The 27,877-nt window shown below is 40.0% G+C and overlaps 1 protein-coding gene across 1 annotated transcript in view; it reads left to right on the top strand.

Annotated features, from left to right (window-relative positions):
• The window catches only part of LOC112156111 (phospholipid-transporting ATPase ABCA1), a gene marked incomplete in the record, with an annotated part of 201,468 nt that overhangs the window by 91,084 nt on the left and 82,507 nt on the right, over positions 1-27,877 (top strand). The window contains 9 exon segments of the mRNA XM_024288273.2: positions 910-958; positions 2,337-2,444; positions 2,529-2,561; positions 4,121-4,260; positions 8,659-8,786; positions 9,913-10,011; positions 11,522-11,711; positions 23,871-23,965; positions 26,051-26,156. Of these exon segments, the coding sequence (XP_024144041.1) occupies positions 910-958; positions 2,337-2,444; positions 2,529-2,561; positions 4,121-4,260; positions 8,659-8,786; positions 9,913-10,011; positions 11,522-11,711; positions 23,871-23,965; positions 26,051-26,156 (948 nt within the window).

The raw sequence follows: 27,877 nt of genomic DNA, 5'->3' as shown, positions 1-27,877 counted from the left end.
TCCGCCTCCATAATTAGTTTAATTGCAGCATTATAGTCTAACTTTGAAGCTGACCCATGCTTCAGCTTTTATGCTTCAGCTGCCTTATTCATAGTGAGGTCATGACTCTTCTTTCGCTTTGACTTGCACCACCATGACCACAAGGTCCAATAAAAGAACAATGAAGATTTTTCTTGCAGCTCAAATTCTGATATCTTGTAGGAACATAAACTTAGAAAGTGAATTTAAAACAAGCAACGTTTCCCGATTGTTTAGAAGTACAAATATTATTAGCAGAAATAAATAAGGCGGATTTTGCAGTCTTGCTTTGATCAAAACAGACTACAAGCTGTGTGTTTGTCAGACAGAATGTTGGATCAGAAAGCTGAGTAACTGCTGGCTGCCGCTCTTCATGTAACTCAGACATGCGCCAGGCACTCTGGGCCTCCAGGCGATGTGAATTATTCTTTTTGAATTCCAAAATTCAGCCACGGTGAAGGCTTTTTACATTTTTTTCCCTCCCTTTCCTTCATCCTTCCATGTTTACTTTTGAAGTCTATATACACTGCAGCTTCAGACAACGGCAGAGGTGCTACAGTCAACAGGAGCCAAAAGTCTTTAAACGGAGCTTTGTGTTGCATTAAAATGAAACACACATTTCAAAAGCAATTTTTTGCATATGATATGATAAGTAAGGGGGGAGAGTGACATATGATGATGATAATTGAGGGTTGGGAGTGCTCGCTTCTCCTCAGGAGGCCACTTGGCAGGCGTTTGGGTAAACGTTAGTGTATCGTGGGCATCAACAACCACTTTGTGAACGTCTGTCAGCTTTAGACACCGCTGGAGAAAACGAACAATGACAGTCAGGATATGATAACTATCCCCAGCTCTCGTTTGCTTCTAGTCATGCTTTGGTTTCTTTTGCAGATATTTCTTAAAGTGGCCGAAGACACTGGAGTGGACAAAGAAATATCACGTAAGACGATTTTAGTTTTCTTTATAAAGAAAAAAAAAAAAAAAAAAAAACTACCAACACATCTAAATATGGCTCTTTATTTATTTTTTTGTTTCAATCCAAGCAATCTGTCTGGAGTTAACATCTCGCTAAAAGTTCCTTTCGGTTCTCATTTCAATCATTTATTGAAAAAAATTTGAAATTTGTCTGCATTTTTGGGTCATAAAGTGTTGTAAACAATTGAGAAAAGTCACTTAAACCTAATATTTAAAGTTTATTTAAATATTTAGCTACGTGTTTATTATTTTTATTTGCTATTTTTAGTCCTCCGTAATATTTGTTAATCTAAAATTTAAATATATTAAAGCGAATCTATGAGGCCAAATCAGAATCAGCTAAAGGCGAATGAAAAACAAGATTGAAAGTTTGAAAAACAAGCATTACATATTTGAAAAAAATAAATAAATTTGAAAGCAGTTATAAACTTGAAAAATAAATATTAGAAACTTGAAGAAATTATTGAAAATGTGCCTAATTAAAATTCAACATTTAAAAAAAATACTGAAAACTTTAAAGAATAATTGAACATTTATTTAAAAAAATGTAAATTTGAAACTTAAATAAAAAAAAAAACTAAAACTTTTAACAGATGAAAAAAATATTTGTTTGTACATTCAACTTTTCCTTTTCCTCTGTTTTCAGGTTTAATTCAGAAATTTCGAGGTGTCGCTGCTGAGTTGATCCTAATTTCACATGGGGGCAAAAAGAACTATGAAAAACCACTAAAGTTGGTCTAAATTTCTGATAAGTTGGTAGTTTGCTTAAAAATCCTCAGAAAATGCCAAATTAGTCAAAAATGTTAGCCTGTTGCTTTAATATTAGCTAACCTCAAAAGTAGGCTAACAAATCTCAGCAGATAACAAATTAGCCAAAAATGCTAGCCTGTTGCTAAAAAAGCAGTAGACACCTTAAACTAAATGCTGTAAACATTGATATATATTAATGGCTGTAGAGCATTTACACAATGAAGGAAACTGTTTAAAGGAAGTGTTAGAATAAAATTTGGCATTTAAACATGTTTTACATTATAAGCATATGTGGTGCATTTGATTAAATAATGTAAGGAGTAATTTTAAAATGGAAAAAAAGTTTTTGGTAATGTTCAAATTTATTGCATTTACTTCAAACAATGTTTTTGATTTTATTTTTGACCAAACTCCTCCAAAAAGTTTTAATTCTTCATATTCAATTCTTATTTCATGTCCATAAAATATACCTGACTTTGTGCTTTTTTAAAGTAAAATATTACATCTTACAAGGCAGGTAGCCTCCCTTATTGTTATTTATATCACTAAATTGGGTCAAGTCAAAACAACATATCTTCTGTGTATTCCCTCAGCAACAAAGGAGCCGGTGGTGAAGGACTACAAAAAGAACTCCAGAGAATCGAAGAGGAGGAGCATCTCCAGGCTTCATGGCAGAGCGGAGAAAGCCAAGGGGAAGGATGGCAAGTTCCTCAAAAATGTCTACCGCACATGTCAACACGAAATAAAAAAGCCTAATTTTTGTTAAAACTGTTTTTTTCTTGCAGAGTTGAAGGAAAAGTTCTGCAATAAAGTAGAAGGTGGGTGTTAGATCAGCAGAGTGGAAAGTTATTACACATCAAAGTATTTTTATTGCCACTATTGTTTTTATTTTGTTTAAAATATTCTATGCTTATAGAAGCTTGTTTTGATGATTTCTTAATATTTGTCAATATATAACGAATGTTAACTCAAAATTTGAGGGCAAGTATGGGTCAAAGCTTTTTGCTGAGGGGCAGCCCCCCCTTAGCTCCGCCCCCTGCTAGAACTGATATTTTCTTAATCTCGAGCAACTACCTTATAAAAGACAAAAGTTTTTGGTCTTAATTAGTGAATACATTTGAATTTAGTGATTACCCAGCCAGCAGTAGTGAGTTAGCGAGCTCCTCTGTAGCAGGTTAGCGAGCTCTGCTGCAGCATGCTAGCGTGCTCAAATGAATTAAGCTAATAAGGTCCGTTGTAGTATGCTAGCTGACTCCTCTACAGCAAGTTGTGAGCTACTCTGTATCAAGCTAGTGAGCTCTACTGTAGTATGCTAGGGAGCTCCGCTGTAGTATGCTAGCAAGCTCCGTTGTAGTATGCTAGCGAGCTCCACTGTAGTATGCTAGCGAGCACCTCTGTAACAAGTTAGCCAGCTCCGCTGTAGTATGCTAGTGAGCTCGTCTGTAGCGAGGTAGCGAGCTCCTCCGTATTGAGCTAGCAAGGTTCTCTGTAGCGAGTTAGCGAGTTCTGGTGTAATGTAATAGCAAGCTTCGCTGTAGCGAGCTAGTGAGCTCTGTGATAGTATGCTAGCAAGCGAGTTAGCAAGCTCCACTGTATCAAGCTAGTGAGCTCCTCTGTAGCAAGCTTTGCTGGTGCATGCCAGGCAGCTCCTCTTCAGCGAGCTCCACTGCACTAAACTAGCGAGCCCCACCGTGGTACGCTAGCGAGCTTCTCTGTAGTATGCTAGCGAGCTCTTCTGCAGCAAACTAGTGAACTCCACTATACTATGCTAGTGAGCTCCACTGTATTGAACTAGTGAGCTCCGCTGTGGTACGCTAGCAGGCTTCTCCAAAGTATGCTAGTGAGCTCTGCTGTAGCGAACTTGAAAACTCCACAATGTTATGCTAGTGAGCTCCGCTGTAGCGAATTAGCGAGCTCTGCTTTTGCATGCTAGCAAGCTCCTCTACAGAGAGCTAGAGAGTTACACTGTTCACTGGCCGTCTGGCTAGCATATTGAGCCTGCCCACTGAGTGCCTACTTAAACCAATGTGGGCAAACACAGGTGGGGCACATTTTCAGCCCACTTGTAACCCTTCCGCTCTCCTTAGTTTGTTTACATTAAAAGTGGGGTCATCTGGACCCCACAAGACAGTGCGCTGAACTTTTTTTTATCTTTGATTTTTTAGTTTCACTAATGTCCATGACAGACATAAAATCCTGTCCACTTTTGTCATGGAAGAAATCACATATCAATGTGTGGTTGGAGTCAACTGGACCCCAAAGAGAGCGGAAGGGTTAAACTTTATAGGGCCCACTTGGCTTTGCTGGCTGGGTAGATGAAGAAACTAGTTGATCTGTCTATCCCACACGTCTTACGAATATGCGCCTCGATGGACAGACTGCAGGAAGAACGCCAGTGTCAGTGGAAGGGGATCCGTGGTCATCACCGGATGGGAGCTCATCAGACGGCAGTTCTTGGCTCTCTTCATCAAACGCTTCCACCACGCCCGGCGAAGCCGCAAGGGACTCATTGCCCAGGTAATGGCCTCAGTCTGTCACATTGATGAATTGAGGGGTTATACCTGTACGCCTGCATGGGAGGATCAAGGTAGGATTGTGTGAAATACATGTTGGCTTCCAAAAAATGGCTCGCTGACACGTATGATCGAGTGGGCTAATTTAAACCGGGGAGGGGGAAGCCATCCGTCTTGATGGAGTCAATACTGCTGGAATCTAAGTTGTAAAAGAAACACATTGCATAAACAGTGGATGGATACGAAGAGTGATTTAAAGTTGTGTCCGAGAACGCAACAATCATCATCTATTTACTTTTGGTTCTTGGTCCAAAAAGTTTCCATCGTCAGTATCGACCTTGCGAACGGACGAGAACTTCCGCCCTTTTGTGTCTTCGCTCCTCAGCCCCGCTCGATGATTGGCAGCGGAAAGCCAACCTGACACATCAGATTTGTTTGTCCTTCATCTTACCGCCCGCTAATCATGCCTTTTCATTAGCTGCGCATTAATAGCCAACGCGCAACAATTACATAGATGACAGGTTTCTTTTTAGCTCATTAAGGTGTACGTCTCTATTATTTTGTTCCCTATAAACATGATTTCTAAAGTCAAAACTAATGAACACATCATTTCCATAAATCATAACCGATTCTGCTTCTCAGCCAAACTTCCAGACACTTTGGGTAAATCGCAGTGACAACCGTGACACCCTTCTCCTGCCATCACGGATGTAAATATCAACTACAACCAGCTCCTGCAGGAGCGAAAGAAGAAGAAGAAGTGCTCAGGTTTCCTCTTGTAATTTGCTGCAGCACTGGTTCTCATTCGTCACTGTCAATCTCGGACGTCCCTCTTTAGCGGGGACGCTGGACAGGACGCTGGGATAAGTGTGCGCAAGCGCTTGTACAAGGTTGCTCATTGTCTGCAAGGGCACACCTCTTACCTCTTTGCCTACCGAACCTAAAATTCTCCTTTTTTTTTTGCCTCCGTCATGTCAGCAGCTCCAGTTTCCACCAGATATGATTGTAGAGGGAGGTAATCACCTTGAATGTGAGCTGTTATGGGTTCATAAAAGGAGTGCTGTCGTGATTTATGGGGCTTGTAAGTTGGGGACAGGCCAGTCTTTGGGATGTCGGAAATATGGAGGATTTGCTCTTTTGTTTGAAGTTGGGAATCAAAGAGTTTTTACTTTGGATCTTACTGTATAAATTGGTACAGTTTTTTATTTATACCACGAGTATTTATGGTAGTTTCTTGTTAGGTCTCAATAAAGCCTTACCCTGGATTTGATCTGTCTTACAAGTTGCGTACTTGAGACTACTTCCTGCATCTGCGCTTAATGATAATTTCTCTGTTGATGTCATATTTGCACTGCTGGATCACAAAAGCCTCCGTTTTGCCTCGCTATCCTTCTAACTTTCAAGCACTTGTAGTCAAAATGTTTCTTAGCACGCGTTCTTTAGCTTCGCCTCAACCCTTCACGGTGTCCTAAATTTCCTTTCTAAATTTCATTACATTCTTTTTTCATATTCTTTAAAAGGCTCGTCTGTCTGCTTGGCCGTCAATTATTTCAATTTTCAGAGCTCGGGGCGACTGCCAAAAAAAAAAAAAAGAACCCCGTGGCTAGTGATTTCTGAGAAAAGATTTGCCCAGAGAAGGTAATTAAGGTGTGAGGTCTTGTTAAAAAATGACCAAAGAGGTCCTTTTTCCTTTTCTCTTATGCTCTAAAATAACATAAAAGAAAAATAAAGCAGTAATTTTCCTTCAATTGGTTGAAATCGATGGTTGTATTTTTGGACATCTTTTTAACTTCACATTTATAGTCTTTGGTTCAGTCTTCAGGTATTCATGATAAATGTTCCAACATTGTTTCAAAAGAGGGAATTATTTAAGAAGATGTCCTTACCGTCAGTGCAAGGGAAGCTGTAATTCATGAATAAAACCACACAGGCTTAAATACTGGATATGACCTCCACTTAATGCGGTATTTGTCTGTGCAAGGACAAAAAAACACACAATCATGTTGTAGCGTTTACATACTTAACATAAAGTCTTTAAAAATGGGGTATATGAATGTATTGTTTATTGGAATTCGGTGGACATATCTGAAGATTTCTCTCAAAGGCAGACATACGAGCTGTCATCCACAATTAGGCTAAAAGGACAACAAAAAGGAAGAGAACGACGACACATGAAGGCCCTCCTCTGGCATTGTGCTTCTCACTCCCGTAGCGGCGTCTCATCTTTCTTCGCCCATTCCCAACGCCGTACGGCGGCGCAAAGTCAATGAAGGATTCTTAACTGGAGCATCTTCTGTTGGTCTGGCAAACCGCGCGCCCTGCAATTAATCAAGCGAAGGCAGACCTCCACTTTCGCCCGGCGCGTCGGACCCACGAATAATTAAACAGTAAAGATCACTCGCATGTTTCCCACCAACCCCTTTTTGTCAGCTTTAACAATGCGATGAAAAGAGAAATGAAGCAAAGAGCAAAATCAGCTTTTCTTTTTTTTTTTTCTCCCCACTAAATAACAAAAGAGAGGAGAATGGGGAGAAACTAATTATATCTGAGTGGCCAGATGATGGTGGTAGTGTCTGAAGTGTTTAATCAAGCTCATAAAACATGCAGAGGACCACCGAACAAGTTGGCAGCGAGCAGATTAATGCGCGCTCGTTATTGCATTGGTCCTGCATTATTGTTGATAGCATCAGCTACTTTGCATTCTGTAGCACGTAATGACGAAGCCCGAGCTCGGGTAATGAAATTAATAACTTGTTGGCTATTGAGTACTGGAATGCCGGCACATGTAAACATGCTCCTGCAACAGCATACAATGAAATGTTTTTTGTAAACCTAATCCTTCTAGTTTTCTTGTTTTTTTTTGTGTGAAAGGACACCAGTTAGAACATGGTATAAAAGTGTTGGAGACTTCATGGTTTTGGATTTTTTAACATACTTTTAACTGGTTTGACCTTTTATATAAGCTAATCCTTTAAATTAATGTATGTTTGAACTACAACAACTCAAGTTCTATCAGTGCTAGGCTCTTGACTCCACTATAGCTGGTTGCTAAACTAAACACACTAAACTAAACTGGTTATCTTTGCCCTAAGACCCTCCTTCTTGGTAAGGAAGAACTCCTAAAAAAATCTGATTCTAAGAAAAAAAAGAAGAAACCTAAAGGATGTCCACATGAAGGAGAGATACCCTTCCAGGATGAACAGGCGATGTACCAGGATTGTTAAAGAAGGATTAGCTTATCTAACTCAACAACTACATGTTTGAATAGTGTTTATCCAGATAGAACTGTGGGACAGGTGGGGGCGAGGTCAACAGCCAAGACGTGTCGGAGGCGCGGTCCATGGCCAAGACGAGCCAGAGGCGGGGTCCACAGCCAAGACGAGCCAGAGGCGTGGTCCACAGACAAGACGAGCCAGAGGCGGGGTCCACAGCCAAGACGAGCCAGAGGCGGGGTCCACAGCCAAGACGAGCCAGAGGCGCGGTCCACTGTCAAGACGAGCCAGAGGCGCGGTCCACGGCCAAGACGAGCCAGAGGCGCGGTCCACTGTCAAGACGAGCCAGAGGCGCGGTCCACGGCCAAGACGAGCCAGAGGCGCGGTCCACGGCCAAGACGAGCCAGAGGCGCGGTCCACTGTCAAGACGAGCCAGAGGCGCAGTCCACAGCCATGATGAGCCAGAGGCACAGCCCACAGCCATGACGAGCCAGAGGCACGGTCCACGGCCAAGACGAGCCAGAGGCACAGCCCACAGCCATGACGAGCCAGAGGCACGGTCAACGGCCAAGACGAGCCAGAGGCACAGTCCACTGTCAAGACGAGCCAGAGGCGCGGTCCACAGCCAAGACTGGCCAGAGGCGCGGTCCACAGCCATGACGAGCCATAGGCGTGGCCCACAGACAAGACGAGCCAGAGGCGGGGTCCACTGCCAAGTCCTGCCAGAGGCGCTTTCCATGGCCAAGAACAAGAGCACAGACCATCCACCTGGAATCATTAACTCAAAACAGTGTCTTGAGGTTGAATCATAGTATCTGGATTATCTTCTCTAGTAAAACGATTCACCACTTATCCAAGTGAACATGTGACTTTATCCGAAAGACAAGTATGGTCTTTGCGAATCTGCCAAATTGTGAGAATTGCACCACTTCCATTTTTTGCATTAAGCCCCTTCCATCTGTAGGTAGCAGACATGCACTAGCAAACGGTAGATAAATAAAAAGTGGAAGACGCTCATCCCTGCTTGTCCAGTGTGAACACTATGGGCTAAATAAGTGTTCAGGAATGTGCAAAAAATGCACAATGTGTACATCGCTTGGAGAAGGAGAATACCAATAGAAATCACACCAGTACTGTTGGTGATGCAATAACCTTTTACCAATGTACTTTGCCTTTTCTTATGTTCGTAGGTGGTCCTCCCTGCTGTTTTTGTGTGCCTGGCTTTGGTCTTCTCCCTCATCGTACCGTCTTTTACCGAATATCCAAACCTGGAGCTGCAGCCATGGATGTACGATGCCTCTCAGACCACCTTTTATAGGTAAAACAGAAAGTTTATTTCTTTGATTTTATTTTTTGTCTTTTCTCAGTAGAAGAGTTAGATAAACTCCTATAACCAGTCTTCCAAGCTTCTACAAACAAAGCAGTGAAATAGAGAAAGAATAGACCAGAAAATAAAAGATCACACTCTTAAAAGCTTGCTTAGCCTTTTAAATAAATAAATAGATAGAAAGAAATAAAGGATAAGAAACTTCACAAATGGTTTTAACATCACCATCATCTCTCAAACTTCCTTTGACTTTCTTCTGATCTTGTATCAGCTCCTGTGTCCGAGCCATTCATTAGGTTTGCCGTTTCCCTTCACATTCACAAGTCTTCATTTCGCAGCTCTCCGCTAGTTTTATTATCTGGAATAACGTGGAAGCCCAGCCGTTGTTAATTGCAAAACAGATGGCTGCACATAATCCATTTTTACAAGAGGACCATTTCAATTGCACTCACCAGTGGCCAGGAAATGACCGACTGACCTTCATGGAGAAGCCTCCGACTGAGACGGTGAACACGGGATTAATCCAAATGGACGGTCTGACAGGGATGTGGCCGTCTCTGGCTGAAAGCTGTTGCGGTATACTTGAAGTGGCGTTGTTATAATTCCTGCTGTGGCTTTCTGGTGAAATGTGGAGTAGATGGCTGAATCAGGATTCCTCCCCTACCATTACGTTGAGCTTTGGATTTGGAAGACATAACTCATCCTGCTGTGGTGGGTTATGACTTTGTTTACATTTTTTTGCTACAATTGCAAACGGACTTTTTTATTTTGGTTCTGTACTTAAACAAACCCAGTGATGGTCTTGGGTATGACTGACCTCATTCATTGACCATCTGATAGGGGGTGGGGTGTCCCACAATCAGGTTATGATACTGCTCGGCTTTTTCTGGCCAATTAATTTCTAAAAATAATAAAATGAGAAACTATAAAACACGACGAGCATTCACCATCCCTCCGTCCGCCTGATTTCATCAACATGACCCTCCATCTCACCTCAAAAACACTTAGTAATTAATGAAAAAAACGTGTTTGCTATAAGAAAAGGACCTACGGTTACAAGCTTAACACAGATTTACCTCAAACAAAAACGATCTCTAATTTTTTTTTTTTTTTACAGCGATGACACGCCTGACGATGCAAACGCATCTCGGGTGGTGGAAACCTTGGTGGACAACCCCGGATTTGGTACACGCTGCATGGAAGGAGACCCCATACCGTGAGTACCAGAATGCTTTATGCCTTCTGTGGTCTTTGGGTTGCTGGAGCCTGTCCCCACTACTGTTGGGCGGGTTAGGGTTAGAAGCGAGTCTTTGGACTGTGGGAGGAAGCCAAAGTGCCCGCAGAAAACCCTTTAATAAACAAGGAGAATACTCAAACTCCACATTGAAAAGTCAGTTGTGGGCTTTAAACCGAGGCCTTCTCTGTAAATATTGCGGTTTTGGGGGTATTTAAAGCTCAAATTAAATGCTGCATTCTGTTTGTCAGTGCATCTATGAGTAATTTGACTCAAATTAGATCCAACTTTGAGAAAAAATAGATCCAAGATGAATTCTAAGTCCTTGAACCAGGCTGAAAGTGGTGGAAGCTACCACTATGACTCTGTGCAACTTCTTTGCTTTGACTACGATTAAAACGCGTGTTTTAAGGTTTTCTTGTTTAAAGTACAAAACGCACGGCCATAAAATGTACATTGAAAGTTAAACCAGGTCTAACTTTGACTAATAAGTGACTCGTGTTTGGTAGGGACTTTTTAATTCACAAAAGTGAAAACCATTTGTTTGATAGAGTATTGGGGCCACCAAAAAAAATAAATAAAAGTAACATTATCGTACATTTACAATATTTTTTCTCTTAAATATACGACTTTTTTTTCTTAAAATGATGTCTTTGTTCTCGTAAATTTGCACGTTTTAAATTAGTATATTTACAACTTTTAAAGTTTTAAATTTATGACTTTAAAAAACATAAAAAAATCATAATTTTAAGTGAAAAAAATAAGTAAATTTATGAGGAAAAAAAGTCATATATTTAGCCTCTGACTGAATACACGACTATTTTCTAACTTTTTTCTTTTAAAAAATATGACTTTTTTATTGTAAATGTGTTACTTATTTTGTCATAGATTTGCAACTTTTAAAGTCATACATTTACAACTTTAAAACACCTACTTTTCGAATTACGACTTTATCTCGTGATTTAACAGTTACAACTTTTTTTTCTCACACATTTGATTTTAAATCTTTTTATTGTAAAGGTTTTTCTTGCAAATGTATGTATTTTAAAGTCGTACATTTACGACTTTTTAAAATTTCTATAATTACAACTTTAAAACAGGCAAAATTACTAGAAAAAGAGTCAAAATATTTAGTCTCTGACTTTTTAAGTCATATGAATATAACTTTTTCTTGTAATTTAAAAGTAACATTTTTTTTTCTCGTAAATTTTCACCTTTTTTTGTTTGTGCAATTTATGAATGTTTTAAAATTCTAGATTTACAATTTTTAAAGTAATAAATTTATGACTTTATTCTTGTAATTTAACAGTTATGACGTATGTCAAATGCCTGATGTGTTCGTAGCCTCAGACGAGATCTCATCTTTTACATCAGTGCAGACCCTAGAATGACATAAATTTAGAATATTTTAACTTTTTGAGTTTAGTTTTCTTATTTTTGACGCAACATAAACTCTTTTTGTTTTTGTTCTCTTTGTACCACATTCCTACAGGGGACTGCCGTGTTCCTCCGGCGCCTCCGATTGGTTCTCTCCTTCTGTGGATCAGTCAATCGCTGACATCTTCCTCACCGGGAACTGGAGCATGTCTAACCCCTCTCCCTCGTGTCAGTGCAGCACTCCCGGGCGGACCATCATCATGCCTGACTGCCCGCCCGGCGCGGGGGGTCTCCCTCCACCTCAGGTTAGTGGGAGATTGCGAGGAGCGCTCCGTCTGCGAGGCTTTAGTATTGAAAAGTGCTCATCATCAAAGTGTTTGGTTTGCAGCCTGAGCGTCTCAGTCAGCATCATTCAGATCTGGGAACGTATTTACCCACGGCGACTCTGCATTGCTCTGCAAAATGTAAATCAGGCTTTTTGAACTCCCTTATTTAGCCGAACAAATGCGTGACTAAACCGGATTTTAGTCTAAATAAATAAATAAATAAATAAAAATCGCAGAAATGTGCATTCCTAAAGATCCGCGGTTCCGTCACTGTCTGCATAGATTCCTCACCTGCTCTGATCCCACAATGCATTGCGTGAGTCAATACCAATTCTATATAGACCATTAGTTTAACAGCAGACGCGGCCAAATGCAGGCGGGGCCGACGTCCGACTTGAGATGTTGTGATCCAGACTGGGATCGATGGGAAGCCCACATACCCCCCCCCCACCACAGCATCACGGCCTAACCGCAGCCACCTGCTGGCTGGAGCAATCACGAGGCGGGGGCAAAGCGGCGCCTCATTTGGAGCTAAGTGATTTGCGCTGCTGTCTCCCAATGATGATGATGATGCATGTGAGGTTTAGAGAAGAAAGGATGAAGACTCTGCTCTTGTGTTAGAGATGATTTCTTCTGTTCATGTTGGAGTTCAGACATCTGCTGCAGTTTATTTTAATATTCGGAACCTTAGTTTAAGGCGTCACCGTGTTTCAAGCAAAGATAAAATGTCATAACTTAAACACAACACTGCCTTGCTTTACTTTTTCTCGTTTTAAAGTGTGGCTATGACAAAAGCATCCACCCCTATGGAGTGGACCTGTATGGGTGTCTTCATCAGGAAGGGGTGGTGGAGGAGGACCTAAAACATGGGAGACCAGGCTTACTGACAGGAACATAAAACATGACAAAAATCCAAAAAACTCAAGTCATGACAGTACCCCTCCCCAAAAGGGCAAATCTCAGATGCCCAAAACACCAAAGAGGAGGAAACCCTTACAAGAAAGACAAAAACAATTCCAGGCGGATGTGGGGGGAATCAGTACCCCTCCTCAGGAACAGGAAATACAGCCTAGGGGGACGAGTGGCGACCATCCTTAGGGACTGGGAACATGAAGGAGTCACCCCTCCTCAGAAACACAAAGCTTGAAGGATGGCCTCGATGAAGCACCACAAAAACCCAAGCATAGAATAGTGATAGTACCCCTCCTGAAAAGGGCAGATCCCAGATGCCCAAAGGGGACCCTTACGAGCTAAACAGAAACAAGTCCAGAACACAGAGGTCCTGCAGCCAGACGGATGTGAGGGGTATCACAGCCCCTCTTCAGGAACAAGGCAAAAGAGGAGCAGTACCAGTGACCCTAACCCGGGACAGGAAACATGAAGGGGAGTCCCAGAGATACACAACATTTCTGTTGTCCACACAGGTAGCGTTTCGATTGACTATGAAATGGTGCAAATTGGAAATGCTATGATAAATACACCTTATGGAAACATGAAAATTAAGAGACATATGTCGCAAAACTGCAATGGAAACACTTTTTCAAACAAAACGAGTCATGTGACCAACAACCGGATACCACACAAAAGGTCACACAGTTCATCAAAAGTTGAGCGTGACATGCAGAATCGTTGGATCCTCAGCTCCTCTGTCGACAACATTAGTGTCCGTAAATCTCTTCATCTATAGTCATGTAGCTCGCCGCTTTATGGCCTGAATAAGACGCAGACATCTCCTTTGATAGATGAGGATGAGAGCTAGTACCATAACAGAAATATGAATGTATCTGTTTTAAATCAAAGTGTTGTTCTCATCCATCACCGTGTTTTTGAATGACTTATTGTTTGTGTTTATTCACATAATTAGGATTTGATGGGAACATTGTCATCGCAAAATTGCGTTGTTTTTTTTTTTTTACATTTCTAGAATTTTGATAAAGTTTTCCACATCCTGAATATCCATCCCGTATTCACCCCGAATTCATCCTGTATTCACCCGCTAGGGTATTGTCACAGAAAACAACCGTCTTCTGCAGCTTTTTCCTCTTTTACCTCAAACTTCCCCACCTGTTCTCAACAAAAGGCTGGCACGGTCAGCGTTCGGGAGACTCTTCGCGGCTCTTACCTTCATTTGACAGTGGGAGGACACGGTGGCCAAATCCTTTTACAGAAGCGGCGTGATGAAAGAATGGAGCGACTGCGTGGTCTCAAGTCCTACTTTTCATGTTTGTTGTTTTAGAAACAAAATCCAAACTGCAGGTTGCAGTTGAACTCATGATGTAATTTTCCTTTTTTAAAGTTTTCCTCTCAAGTATCTTTGGCCTCATTATTGAGGTTTCTTGTTTTAATTCAGTTGGATGCAGCTCCTTCTACGATTTTATTTACCAGTTTGCAGCTTTGACCTAAATTAGTTTAAGATCACACAGTAAATCTAACATGTTTTTTGGTTTTATTATTGATTCTGAGAAACTATTGACTTAAAAAAAACTGTAAAACAGTTTTCAACATGTTTTTTAGGGAAAAGAAATAAAAAAAGACAGAAAAGTCCAGTTATTTTCCCCTTTTCTTAAATGGTTTAAATTGTTTATCAGTTTTCATTTTATCTCAGACACAAATTCTTTTGTATTTAATTTCTCTTCTTCATTTGAAAACAACATTTTAGTAACCCTGAAAGCGACTTCTAAAAGCTAAAGTTTGTATATATATTTTTTAATATTCTTGAATAACCTTCAACTAATTTGGTGTTAAAATTGAGAATCTTCCAATCAAATCAAACCACATTCAGCCAAATCAAATCAATTCATCAAATAAATCCAATTCATCCATCAAATCAAAACAAATCAAAGTAATTCATCAAAAGAAAGTTTATTTATAAAGCACTGTTCATAAATATGTAAGAAAATGCTTCACACAATAAAAAAAAATTTCAAAATAAAACCAAACATTGTGAAACACACACAATGCCCCCCCCATATACGAAGCATATTTCCTTTACTTTTTTATATCTTAAAATGTTTTTGGATTATCTCTGGTACAATTCATTTTGTAATTAGTTTATTTCTTAATTTAGGCTAGTTTTCTAAAAGCCATAGTTTACATTTTTATTTTCAATTTCCTTCAAACAATTTGGTGCTGAAATTGTCAAATCAAATCAAATCAATTCAAACTTTTTTCATAAAAACCTTTTTCAGACATATGTAACAAAAAGAGATTTGATTAGTAAAAATATTTTTCTACTTCAAAAAATATAAAGCACAGATATTGCCTATAAACCCTCTGACCCCCAAACATAAAAATGACACAAATAGAGATCTGGCTTGATACTCATGAGGAAAAATAGTATTTGAACCTGTGTACTATAAAGTGGTCTACAAATAAATAAATAAAGCTGACATGTCAAATTCCCTCACATGACGAAGCACTAAAAGCATAAAAAGTCTAGTTTGCGAACTTCACAAAGCCGTTGATTATAAAGATGAAGCGTATATATTTTTGCAGCCGTCATCAAACATTATACATTCAGGAAAGAGTTGCAGAAGTGAGATGGAAAACATGAAATAAATATATATTTGTACGCAGAGCAGAAACTGATTTGTTTTATCGGAATCTGTGAGTTGAATCTTGTATCTGCCCAGTAGGGGGGGTGTGGGGGGGGGCTGCAAATGAATTCAGGTCTGTGGCAAAGACCCCCCACAGAAGTGAAGCACATCATGAGGATGTTTTCCTTTTTGACCTGAAAGCCCTCCCTGTTGAATAAATCATGACAAAGTGCAGCTGCTTCACACAAGTTTCTCCCTTTTTTTTATTTATTTTTTTTATCCTTTTTATCTTTTATTCCACCGGTCCTTCAAATGTGCCCTTGAGAAGCTGCAGAAAATAAGAGGAGAAACACGAGTGGAGGTGGTGGGGAAGTCATTGTTTCCATGGCGACGGCGGACAACAGTGCAGCCTGCTATCAGTTGTGCAGTATTGACTCTCGATCAGTGCTGATATTTAACCTCTATGGATGAATGGGCCGCCGTGCGTTGGGAAGAATCGACGAAACTGCCACGTTTAGCACGTCAGGATGGATGTCTTTATCATTTGGACGCCGGCCCAACTACAGCTTGCTTGCAAATGACTTTGCTTGGCGTCATCTATTAGGCCGCTGAAGCTGGCCATTATCTTACCATTTATGTAGAGATTAGAAGAGACGGGCCGCTTTGGCTGCAACATTACCGACGTCAGCGTTTTAGATTAAATACCCAAACAGCGTTTTGGATTTTGAGTTAAAGACCCACTCCCGTGAAAATAATGCTTTTAACATGTTTTTGAGGACATGAATATAGAAAATTAAGCCTAAAAATGCCTTTTATGAGTATCCCTTTATTCAAATCATTGTAAAACAGGAGCAGACAAGAAAACGGTGTTTGAAAAATTGTGACAGAGCTGCCATCTGGCTCAAAATGTCTGGATAGCTCCAATACACTTTCATTGTGATGCTAGGTTGGGGTTAGCTAGCAGGTTAGCATGTAAACAGAGAGCTCTCAGCAACTAGGAGGGGAAGAGGGACGGGGTGGTTCAGTGCCAACGGTCCGGCCTACAACATAAAGGTGTATTTATAATGAACTACTGCCGCTCTGAAGAAAATATGTCCTAAAAAACAACACAGATTTTGGCTTAAAGACCACTTGGAAGACTTTGATGTTCTAATTAGAATGGTCTGTTTTGTGTTCTTAACATATTCTTGTAGCATTGTTTTTATAGTAGAGGACCTAGATTAAAAAAAAAAAGTTTAAAGCTGCGTTTTTGAGTATTTCTTAATTCAAATCAGGATCAGATGAAAAGCGGATGCTTGAAAAGGCTCAGACTAATGACGCAGCTACTAAAGTGGGCGTGGGAAAGTCTCCTCTCACCCTGCACACACCCTGGCTCGCTCTTGCATAGATGTGTGAGATATGATGAGTGTACAACTGTTGCGCATAGTTATTTTTACACCGCAAATGTTAGCTTAAGGCTATAACCTTGGGTGTGAGTGTGCAAACAGAGCTCTCTCAAAGGGGAGGGGAAGGGATGCAGGTTCCTCTGTGTAAACAAAATTGTACTTCTAATGAGCTACTGCTGCTGTGCATGAAAAAATTCTTAAAAACGACGAAGGCTTGATGATTTTGGCTAAAACTTTTAAAAATGTTTAAACTAAAAAGTCACTGAGACCAATTTTACAATAGAAAAAAAAAATATCATCAACTTGTTTTTGAGTCAACTTGAGTTTCCCAACCCTCGGGACGCGGTACAGGATGTGGAACCGGGTTAGGTTACACCAGTCCGGTTCGCGTCCTGGTAGCAGTCTACGTCCTGAGATTTGGAGACGCCTATTTAGCGTATGCATTTTTTCCATCTGTGGCTTGGTACCAAGCAGCCCTTGGACCCGTATTGATTCGCACCTCGAGGTTGGGGACCTCTGATTTAATGGGAATAGCCAAAAAATGACACCCAAAAATGCAACTAAGTGAGGCATAAACCATACGACCATATGTGACGGGTTGGGAGTGAGAATGTGTTAAAATAACTCATGCCATTTCTTACGAAATCAGCAGAATTCCAATAAATTCTGACCTGGAGAAAAATGGCTTGTGCCGTTATGTATCAGCTTTTTTACATTGATTGATTGTAAGTTCCACAAGTCATTGCAAAGCTGCTTTTTTTTTCAGAATCTACTGGAATTACATTATTGTGTTTACAGTTAAAGAGTTACAGTAGTCAAAAAAATCTCAACACTAGATCTAAAGCTCTGGTGTTATAGAGCTAAAACAACCAGAGACCTGAATAAAAACAAGACCTCATAAAAAGAAAAAAAGGAATCAACAAAACATGCAATACTAGTAAAACTTGCTCTGGAAAGAAGAAGAGGAAATGCTCCTCCAAATGCTCAAGAGTTAGCCTCATAGTTCTCCCTTAATTTTAAGATGTTTTTGACTAGAAAGAAAAAGGCAAGAAAAGGTCTTCATCTCAGAAGGGGTTGTCGCGATCACACTCCTCTACTACAGTTTTCTCGGCTCAGATTTTGTCTGGTGTTAAGTCTCCTTTCTCCAGACCGGGTGGTGCCCTTTGCACGGCCGAGCTCCTTTGTTGTTGTCCGTGGACATTTTTGTGGTGTGGCTCTGCGTCCTCCATTTGACCGGGGTGATCGTGGCAGAGTGTTGTCCTGAAACAGGCTTGCCCACTCACTGTGCATGTGCTCAGAATCTCTGAATCTCCGCTTGCAGCACCTTAACCAGGCACTAAGACCCAAACTTTATACTCAACAAATCCTGTCAAAGTAATGTCAAAACACCTTTAGTTTACTCAAATGGGTCCAACATAACAACATAGAAATATTATTATCTCTCTGCTGTGACTGTCACTGTCGTTCAATGAAGTTATTACAAATCAAAAATGGTGTCATTTGGGGCTAAAATGACTAAATCAATGCACACAATACAGAAGGAAAACAGGTCCTTACTCTGAGTATTGTCACTAGGAGTGCTTCACAGGCTATTCTAAATCTCTGCTGCTGTCTTCTTGATTCTGTCTTTTACATTATTGTGGAAAACAATACCAGTCTTCAGATTTATTTTCTTTTTTTGGTCATCCACTCAGTAACAATGCCACATGCCAGACTTTTTTTTTCTTTGCACAAAAAAAAGGGACAAATCCAGTTAAGTGCTGATTGGCTCAAGAGCTCGCCAAGTCACAGTGAACCTGGCCGGCGCAAACACACTGGCACATGCTCTTTAAGCTGGGTTTGGGAAATTTGTCATTTTTGACTCCCGACAGGCCCAATATTAGAGGGAAACGACCTGTTGGAGCCATTGTAGCAGCAGAAAAATAAGACTTATGAGTCATATGTGATGGTTTACATGAAAACATTGGAATTCCAATCCGAAGGCAATGGAATTTCAAGACGTTTCAAAATCCAGAATCCTGTTTGCTCACATTACATAAACATATTCAAACTGATGTTGTACAGGTGCTAATATGTAAATAAGAGGGGGGCTTTAAGATTACAGCAGCCCAAATGTTTCATACATGTTTTAGGCCTTAGTCACAAATGCCCCTACGGGTGGATAAGGGCTTTCTACGGGAGAAAAATGGGCAAATAATGGGCACATATTTATCTATGTGTATGCTGCAAACAACCAACCCATTCTCATTCTGAGTCATCACATTGTGATGCATGCCAACCTTCCCAACTTTCAGGCCACAAACTGGTACCTGTTTAGTACCTGGAGGTGGAGTACACTTACCTTAACCCAGTACTGGACACGCGGATTGGTACTGGACGTGGACTGGGCTAGGGTTAGGGTACCTGGTTCAGGTACTGGTACAAGCCGTGTCCGAGGTTTGAACCTTTTCTGGCCCCCTGATTTAATTAGAACAACGAGCAGGTCAACAAACAAAGAGTTGAGGACACCCAGAACGTCAATTTTTGACGTGGAGGGATCGTTAATCACAAAAATGAGAAATTGAGACAATCAGAGCATATTTTGCATGGACATCCTTTTGAGAACCGACTTACTTACCCATCCTGTGCATGAGGCATTTACTTGAGTCAGTAAGGGGCCAGTTCTTGCACCCTTGATGATTAGAATGTGTCGTAAGGGGACTGTAAAACAGCATAACCCATACATCATAAACCCTCACGAATGCTTCATGATATACTTACCACACACAAGACAACCGTATGTTCCATTTTTATGCCATCCCTTGAAGTGCAAGACCAACCTAAGATGTGCCTTGAACCGGCCTATCCTTTCTATGAACTTTCATGGGCCTGGACAACCCAAAAACCCGTACCACCTGTAGGGGTTAACCCCAGTACAGGTGCATGTATCTTCAGCTTTAAAGGTAGTCATTGAAAAGCCATTGTATGACCCCTAGGAGAACCAATAAGGGGTTTAAACTGGCGTTTGGCTTGGTTATCATGATAATGAGCTGCATGGGAAAATATAGCCCTGCGACGGACTGGAGACCTGTTCAAGGTGTACCCTGGCTTTGCTCAACAGTAGCCGGGTTAGGGTCCTGCAGTCCCTTTACCCAGTAAGAGATAAATAAGTTAAGAAAATTCAGGATTTAATGTGCTATTACACTTTCCTATGTCATGCTAGCTAACTTCACATATGTAGCCCACCCCGTTTTCAAGCTAATATCAGTTTTTGCCACAGATCATTGTGGGACGTTTTGCACACAATTTAAAAAAAATCAATTGTCTTGCTAGGAGGATATGATCATTCAAAGTTGTGTGTCTCTGCAGGATTTGATCACACTACCTCCTTTTAACAAATTTGATCACTTTCAAGTTTACGTTTCATTCCCCTTCGCTTGCCTCCCTCCCGATCAGGCAGGAGAACTGATGTTCTGCACTGAAGATGTCTTTGATTGGTAATGAACTGGAGATACAGGCTCAGGTAAAGGCACCTTATAATCCCATTTCAGTGTTTTTCTTTTGATTTGGGCTATGGACCAAGGCCAAATGAATTGTAACTATACACTGACTGTATTCAGAAAGGAGCGTAAGGGCTCTTCTCTTTGTTTTATTTGTGTCTCCGTTGCTTTTAAAAGAGAGGACCGTTTGTCCAAAGATAAGCCAAGGTTGCCTCACTATTTCTCCTCCTTATCTTTGATTCATAAGCCAGATGGGATCTGCTCTTTCTTTGCTTCTCCTCCCCGTTCCAGTTTCTTGATTCCTGCTCTTGTCTTTATTTATATCCCCAAATGTAACCTTGTGTCTAAACTCCATGAAATTTTACTCCAAAACTATACCTCCTACAAAATATCTGCCTAACTCAGACATTTAAAACCCACTTCTATATTTTGTTTTATTGTAAAAGCAATCCCAGTGGTCATTTAATTACCAAAATACTGTTTTAGTGGACATAGACCAGAGCGTCAGTAGTTCATTAGAAATGGTTGGGACCATTGGTGTGGAGCCCACATACATTGATAACTGAGAACTTTCTGTTTACGTGTTCTCCAGCTAGCTTACAGCTTCACACATCCTCAACCTAACATTATCGGTGCAACAAAAATGGTGACCAAAATTGAAGCTATTGGGGCCAGCCTGAACAAAGAAAATAAATACGTACATAGATCTAATTGTCAGTAAGTGGAAGTGTCACGGAACGGAGGCAGCTTTCATTTGACGCCCTTGTTAACCTATGGTGTAGTTCACACCAGACACGTAGTGCCAAGTCAATCCTGGCAGGAAGTTACACCAAGACACACAGGTAAATCTGGTGGATTTTCAAAATATAAGCAATTTTTCACAATAAAATACAGCTCAATCATCGAGAAAGAGGCAGAGAGCAGTTGGCGACAAAGTCAAGATGCACTATGTCAAATTAATTATGGAAGCTCTAAAAAACCACAGCTGACAAGAAGCGCCTGTCGACCGTCGCGAAAAAATACGCGTCTTGTGTATCACGCCGGGTTCACACAGTACGCGGAAGCGCCACAGAACAGAAAGCTTCCATTCTGCGCTCTTGTTAACCTATAGGCTAGTTTAGACAAGGCGCGAAACGCCGCGTCAATCCATGTAGGAAGTTACGCTAGAGTAAATCAGATGAACTTTCAAAATATATCACATTTTTCACAATAAGATACCGCTACTGAACACAATCAATGAGAAAGAGGCAGTTAGGGACCAGTCTAGATGGACGATTTAGTTGTAGAAGCTCTAAGTAACCACCGCTGAGCAGAAGAACTTGTCAACTGTCGCGAAAAAATGCGTGTCTGGTGTGTCAGGCCGGGTTCACACTGCACGCGGAAGCCCCGCAGAACAGACGCCGCCGTCCTTGTTACCCTATGGTGGAATTCACACAAGATGCGAAGCGCGGCAGGAAGTTACGCCAAGGCACACAAGAAAATCTGCTGAATTTTTAAAATATAACCAATTTTTTGCAATACAATATCGCTATTGAACACAATCAGTGAGAAAGAGGCAGATAGCGAGATGCCAAGATGGATGATGTCAAGTTAACGGTAGAAACTCACAGAACCCGGCGTCAGAATGAAGCAAAGCAGTGAGCTTGTGCCCCGCCCATCGTATTTTCTATGTAATTTTCAAACTTTATTTTTATCCGTCTGCATCTGATTCTCAACGATCCGAATGAAAAAAATGCTTAGAGACAATGCTACAAGAACATGTCATAAACACAACATTGGGGTCTTTAATATTTCATTTTTTAAGGGATTTTAATTGTATTGAAGTTAAGATCTAAACAACAAGCAAAAAATACACCGAGAGCTAAATGACATGGGGCAACTGATTAACAAGACTGCATTTGTAACCAAATCTCACAAATCAAGACTTTCATCACCAGGGGGTGTGTTAGTAATTTACATCCCTGTTGGGGACCTTAAATTGCTCTTTATTAGGGGAAACCTCTGCTTGGCAATTAGCGGTATATCTCTAAACGAGCAAGGCTTGTGATTGCTGTATGTGTGTACTAAATATCTCTTTATGCAAGGCGGAGAGTATTAATAGTTGTGTGTCGCACCCCCCTATTTTAATTGGATGTTTGAATGTACCCATTCATCCACAGAGGGGCAGCTAATTAGGGTCCTTTGACATTAGACACGGCTTTCTGAGTTCTAGCAGGGGTCCAGGTTTCAGCAAGGCTTCCCATAGTCACGCTTAATTGACTATTATGATAAGGGGTAGGATAATGTGTTTCCCAGAGGCATTAACAGACTCCACCTGTAAAAGGTTGTTTTTTAAGTATTGTTTTTTTCCCCTTCTTTTTGGGCTGATAAATATTGTATAAAGTACAAAAAAAAAAAAGTCTAGAAATGTAAATGTAAAACTGCTTGATTTTACAAGCATTTTAAGTTTTCAACATATGCAAATATACTGTTAAACTACATCATTATACTGGAAGTCCACAAAGAACTAATAAAGGCTGAAAGTGTTTTAGGATTAGGAAACCTCATGCTAATATTTTCTAATTTATAAGCATGAACTCAATCGGAATTTTATTAAAAAAAAAAAAAAACAAACATGTTTGAATTCCTCTCCCTAAATACCAAAACCTATATAATGCAGGAATATAATGTCACCAATTTCAAGAAGTAAAAACTTAATTAATACAAGTATTTTATGAATTCTCAGTGTTCTGATAATGAAAATATCAATGGTATATTTGGGAGATATAAAAAAATACATTTAAATACCTTTTTCTCGCAAAAATTGTAAATATGAAATTAATTTTGATCTTTATTCCCAATTCTAGTGAGCATTGATGGACACTAGTTTTTCGCAGAGTATTCTGGGAAATTTCTAGGGCACTAGTTTTTGGAAATGAAGATTCGGATAGAACTACAAAATGGCGAATGCACTGACAAGTGAAGGAATTTGATTGCTATTAGCTAATTAGCTAATCAGCTAGCATGGTAATTACCTCTGAAAAACCTTTTTTTAAGTGGAAGCTCACTGCATTGTTTCATTTTATCCTGTATACATTTTTACATTTTTGCTGCTTAAAAAAAGAAAATATTTACATTGTGCAAAAACATTTTTTGTTCATATCACTCGAGGATAACCTTTTTATGGTTGGCTTTAATCATGTTTTTACATGTAATACTACAACAGTCCAACATATTTTTTTGTGGGTTGACAATCTATGAATTTACATAAAATACCCTATTTTTATAGTATGCATAAATCATAAATAAATAAATAAATATATAAAATAAAATGTAAAAGGTAAAATATTTTGAATTTATAAGCATTTTCTGTGCTCAGAACCACATAGTTCTGCACTACAAGTACACAAAAAAAACAATTATTATTCATTATAATGTTTATTTTTAAAATTATGTAATTTGGATAATTCATGCTAACTTTCTTTAGCGAAATGGCTAACTGGCTAGTTTGCTAGTTTCTGATGGCATACCTTTATTTAAAATATTCTTTTTTTTAAGTGAAAGATATTGAATAATTTATATTTATATTTAAATCTTGTTGTTGTTGTTTAAATATATATATATATATATATATATATATATGTATATATATATATATTAATAAAAGCTCTTAGTAGCACTAGTAACATGATGCTAATAGCGACTGCTGGCTAAAAGTGTGTCGCTAACATTTAAACTTCCTGTTTTGTTTTTCAACAGAGAGTACAGAACACAACGGACACCTTGCTTAATTTAACTGGAATAAACATGACAGACTTCTTGGTGAAGACATATGAGCACTCTGGGAAGAAAAGGTAACTGTTGACTTCAAGCTAAGTTCATCTACATGCACCAACACCTGAGGTTTTTTTTGTTTTTACAAACACATTTGAAGATATGTTTCTCCAAACAGGATTGTCATCCATGTTTCTTATAAAAACCGACAAATAACAAGCTACAGTAAAGCCAGTTTGATGGTGTGTCATTTTTTTCACAGAGTGGTATGTAAGGAAACACAAATTGCTGCATGCTACACTGCTATTTCTGTTTTGTATGCATTAACTGGTGTCAATCACATCACGGCAGCATTCATGCGCATGAACGCCCCGCTGTTTACATGAAGTGAATGTCTTGTGTTTGCATTTGTGTATTTGAAGTGAAAAATTAAAAGGGTTTCAAAGTGTGAATATATATATGGTAAGGGGTTAGAATACCCATTGGGAGTTTAAGAATATAAAACTTAAAAAGTTTAAAACATGGTCGACAAAGGCGTTTCTCTTAACCCTTCATTCAGTAGGAGTAAATGGGAAAAAGGATGGCTAATGTGGTCATGTGACTCATTAGTAATATAAGAGAACTTCCGAGACTTAACTTATGTTCACCCCAAACGCATTAGGGGCGTCCAGATTCAGTGTTAGTCAATGTCCAGGTGTGTTCAGGTGTCCAGGCCAACAGGTTCTCATCCCTAAGTTGTCACTCTTTGACGTTTAAGTCACTCTTTGACGTTTTGGCTGTCCCCGACATGTTTTAAGGGTCTGCAACATTCAGGACGCAGTACTGGACATGGGCTGGTCTTCGGGATGCATCCTGAACTGGTACTCCAACACAAAACAGGACCCAAACTGGTACCAGATGTGTTGGTGTACCCAAACTGGTACCAGTTCGCGCCCCACACTGCATCTGGTACCGGGCGCGAACCGGTACCAGGTTAGAGTTAGGGTACCGGTACTGGGTTGGTGTGCTCTGCATCCCGGTACCGAACCAATTCCAGTTCACAGCCTGGAGTTTGGGGACCTGCAATTTAATGGGTACAGCCATCATGTCAGCCAACGACGAGTCGGCGACTCCCAAAATGTCATTTTATTGACACGGAGGGGTCCTTAATTCAATATGTGACGAGTTGGGAGTGAGAATGGGTTGTCCTGGCGGTCTGGTAGCAGTGTGTTTTGGGCGTTTGTTTTCTGAGTTCACATATCTGAACTTTGATGAAGAAATTACACCACATCAACCAACGATGGACTTAACTATGGTCCATGATGTGTATGATTGATTGATTTCAAGCATAGATTGTGAAAAATAGAGGACAAAACACCCAGTTTTTCAAACTCATTACAGAAATAACGAAATGCATTGATTAAAAAATAGAAAACAAACCAAGAAAAACATACTTCTGTCCCATTTGATTAATTAAATATCGTAATTATTAACTAAAGTCAAATAGAGTTTGTTTGATTGCTTGAAAGGGAGTGGGAGGAAGCAAATTTATATAATCCCACCCCTACTTTGTTACTTCATTTTACTGTTTTGCATAGTTATGTAATCCGGTTCTGGTCAGATCAAATGCAAGGGTCCAAAACCAACAAGAAGGAGAACCTGATTGTTGTCTGTTCTCCTTCCGAACTTGATGATGTTTTTCTTTTTTTTATGGAGACAGTAATGACTGTATGCCAAGTCATCTAAGTGGGTGAAAGAAGTACCGCTGAAAGCGGCCATCATTCAGACAGCTCCTGCAGTAGTGAACCTCACCGTACTGGGAGAGCTTCTGAATGATCTCATGAACCCAAACATGATAACAGATGCTTTTGTAGAGTTCTTCAAAATAAATAAACCTGATCTCTCAACATCATCTGGGTCATCCTTGATTTCTATATGAGGTATACTTAAGAGAGATAAGGCTCAAAGCTTTGGACGGTACCTCCTCCAACAAGTGTCAACTTTATGAACACAAATTTGGACAAAAGTTAAGTAGCAAATTTACTTTTTAAGTGAACCTAGCATAAGGGTCTCCAACTTTTAATGCCATCTTGGACCATCTTTTGAAGTATTGAGGGAATTTAGACCCAACTTTTGGCGCTTAGTACCTGACACTCAACCTGACCTTTATTTTGTTACTCTTGCAGATATGGTGGCATCTCAGTTGGGGGCATCAACTCACAAGTCATTTTGACAGAGGTGGAAATCGAAGATGCATTCAGGAAACTACGGAATACATTTTTTTGGAGTGAGGTATGGAAAAGAGGTCGGAATATTCCAACTTCTTCGCAATTAGGGTAGAGTTGAAGTTAAAGTCCTCTAAAAACAGAATTTTGTCCCCGTAAACAAATATTCATGATCTGTTTTTTTCAAAGAAATCCATTAGTTTTATTTTGAAAAGTATTTTTTTTCCTTTCATAGCATTTGTGTGATATTTTTACATGTTTACAGACGTCCTTTGAAATGAGGGAAATACTTAAGCATTTGTTCCTACGGCATCAAGGCTGCAGCTGGAAATTATTCAAGCATTCTTCTTTTAATTGGCACATTAATATCTTTGTTTGTGTAGTTTTATATCTTGGGAATGTTTTTTTATGTTTTTCTTTTCACTTTGCAGATTTGAACAGCTGCAAATGATAAAAAAATGAATCAAAAGATGACAAGGTTAAGATATTTCATGCCATTTTTTTTTAGCTGTTCACGGTAACCATGGCAACTTGGGAAAATCAGCTCTTTAAACTGAATTTTAGCGCACGACTATTGACTCATACCCTTGTTGTCAAGACTTTGTGTCCCATTCAACTGTCAAATTTTTTAACACATGAATTGCCATGCCTTTAACGTCGGGGGAGGGGTGCTGGCCAAAATACATTCCCTTTGAAGTCTCTCAAATCTTGATTATAATTGAACTTTCATTCGAGCAGCTACAAGTGATGTAGCGCCTGAAACTATGCAGCTGTTGTCAATAGAGAGCTGCTGTGTCCATGGGAACGGCTGAGCTTTCTGCTGCGTCGTAGGACAGTAACAGGAAGTAGCTCTCTGAGCCACCTGCGCCGACTTGGAAGTGGGTTCTGTGATTGCTGCTAAATCTCACTTCCTGCGTCTGTCTGGATGGGGAGGGAAATGGAATGATGTACAATGAGACACATGATGCATCTGTGGGTAAACAGTTTTGTAGAAAGCTCTAATTTAAAAGACCAGAGATGTAATGGACAAAAACACCAAGACATTTTTTAAAAAACAGATTTAGGACTTGAACATGATTGGAGTCAAACAAGAGTACTACTCACTACTTATACTACAGTCATGAATACCGCCACCGCGATGGGTAGGCATCGGCTGAATCTTCATGATTTCATGCTGCTGCCTGATTTTTTTTTTAAATTGTTAGCTTAGTCAGGCGTGTAGGATAACCCGCGTTCTATTCTATATACCCCCGGACTACCGGGCGGTAGGTGGTACTTGATATGGACGTTTACAAACCCCATTTACGCATCGTCCAGTCAAAGCTACAGCCGGCCGGCAATCTGCCCAGTTGTCACTCGATTTCTTCCAGATTTTGTAATGTCCCCATCCCTGCCTGTCAGAAGACCGCCATCTCGGCTACTGACCAATGTTACGTTTTATAGAAAAATCGTACAGTCATTGTAAAATGTTTATTTTTATTTAAAGCTGCTGCCTCCTGATTAACAATGCCACCGCATGGCCACCTGACAGATTTGCTTTTAGGTCGCCACACAATGGCATTTTGGGATACATGATTGTAGTGTTAGCGTTTCTCGCTATTTTTTCGGTGTGTCCGAAAAACCCATTTTCATTACCAAGTTGTCACATTTGGATGCGGGTTCATTTTTTCGGACGCGGTACCGGAAGCGACCAAACCTTGGGATGCACCCTATACTGGTACCCTAACCCTAGCCTGGTCTGGGTCTGGTACTGCATTCTGAACTGGTACCGCTAGGGGTGCCAATCCG

Source organism: Oryzias melastigma, linkage group LG18 (genome assembly GCF_002922805.2).
Source record: "Oryzias melastigma strain HK-1 linkage group LG18, ASM292280v2, whole genome shotgun sequence".
NCBI classification, from domain to species: Eukaryota; Metazoa; Chordata; class Actinopteri; order Beloniformes; family Adrianichthyidae; genus Oryzias; species Oryzias melastigma.
This window is presented reverse-complemented; position numbering and strand designations above follow the sequence as displayed.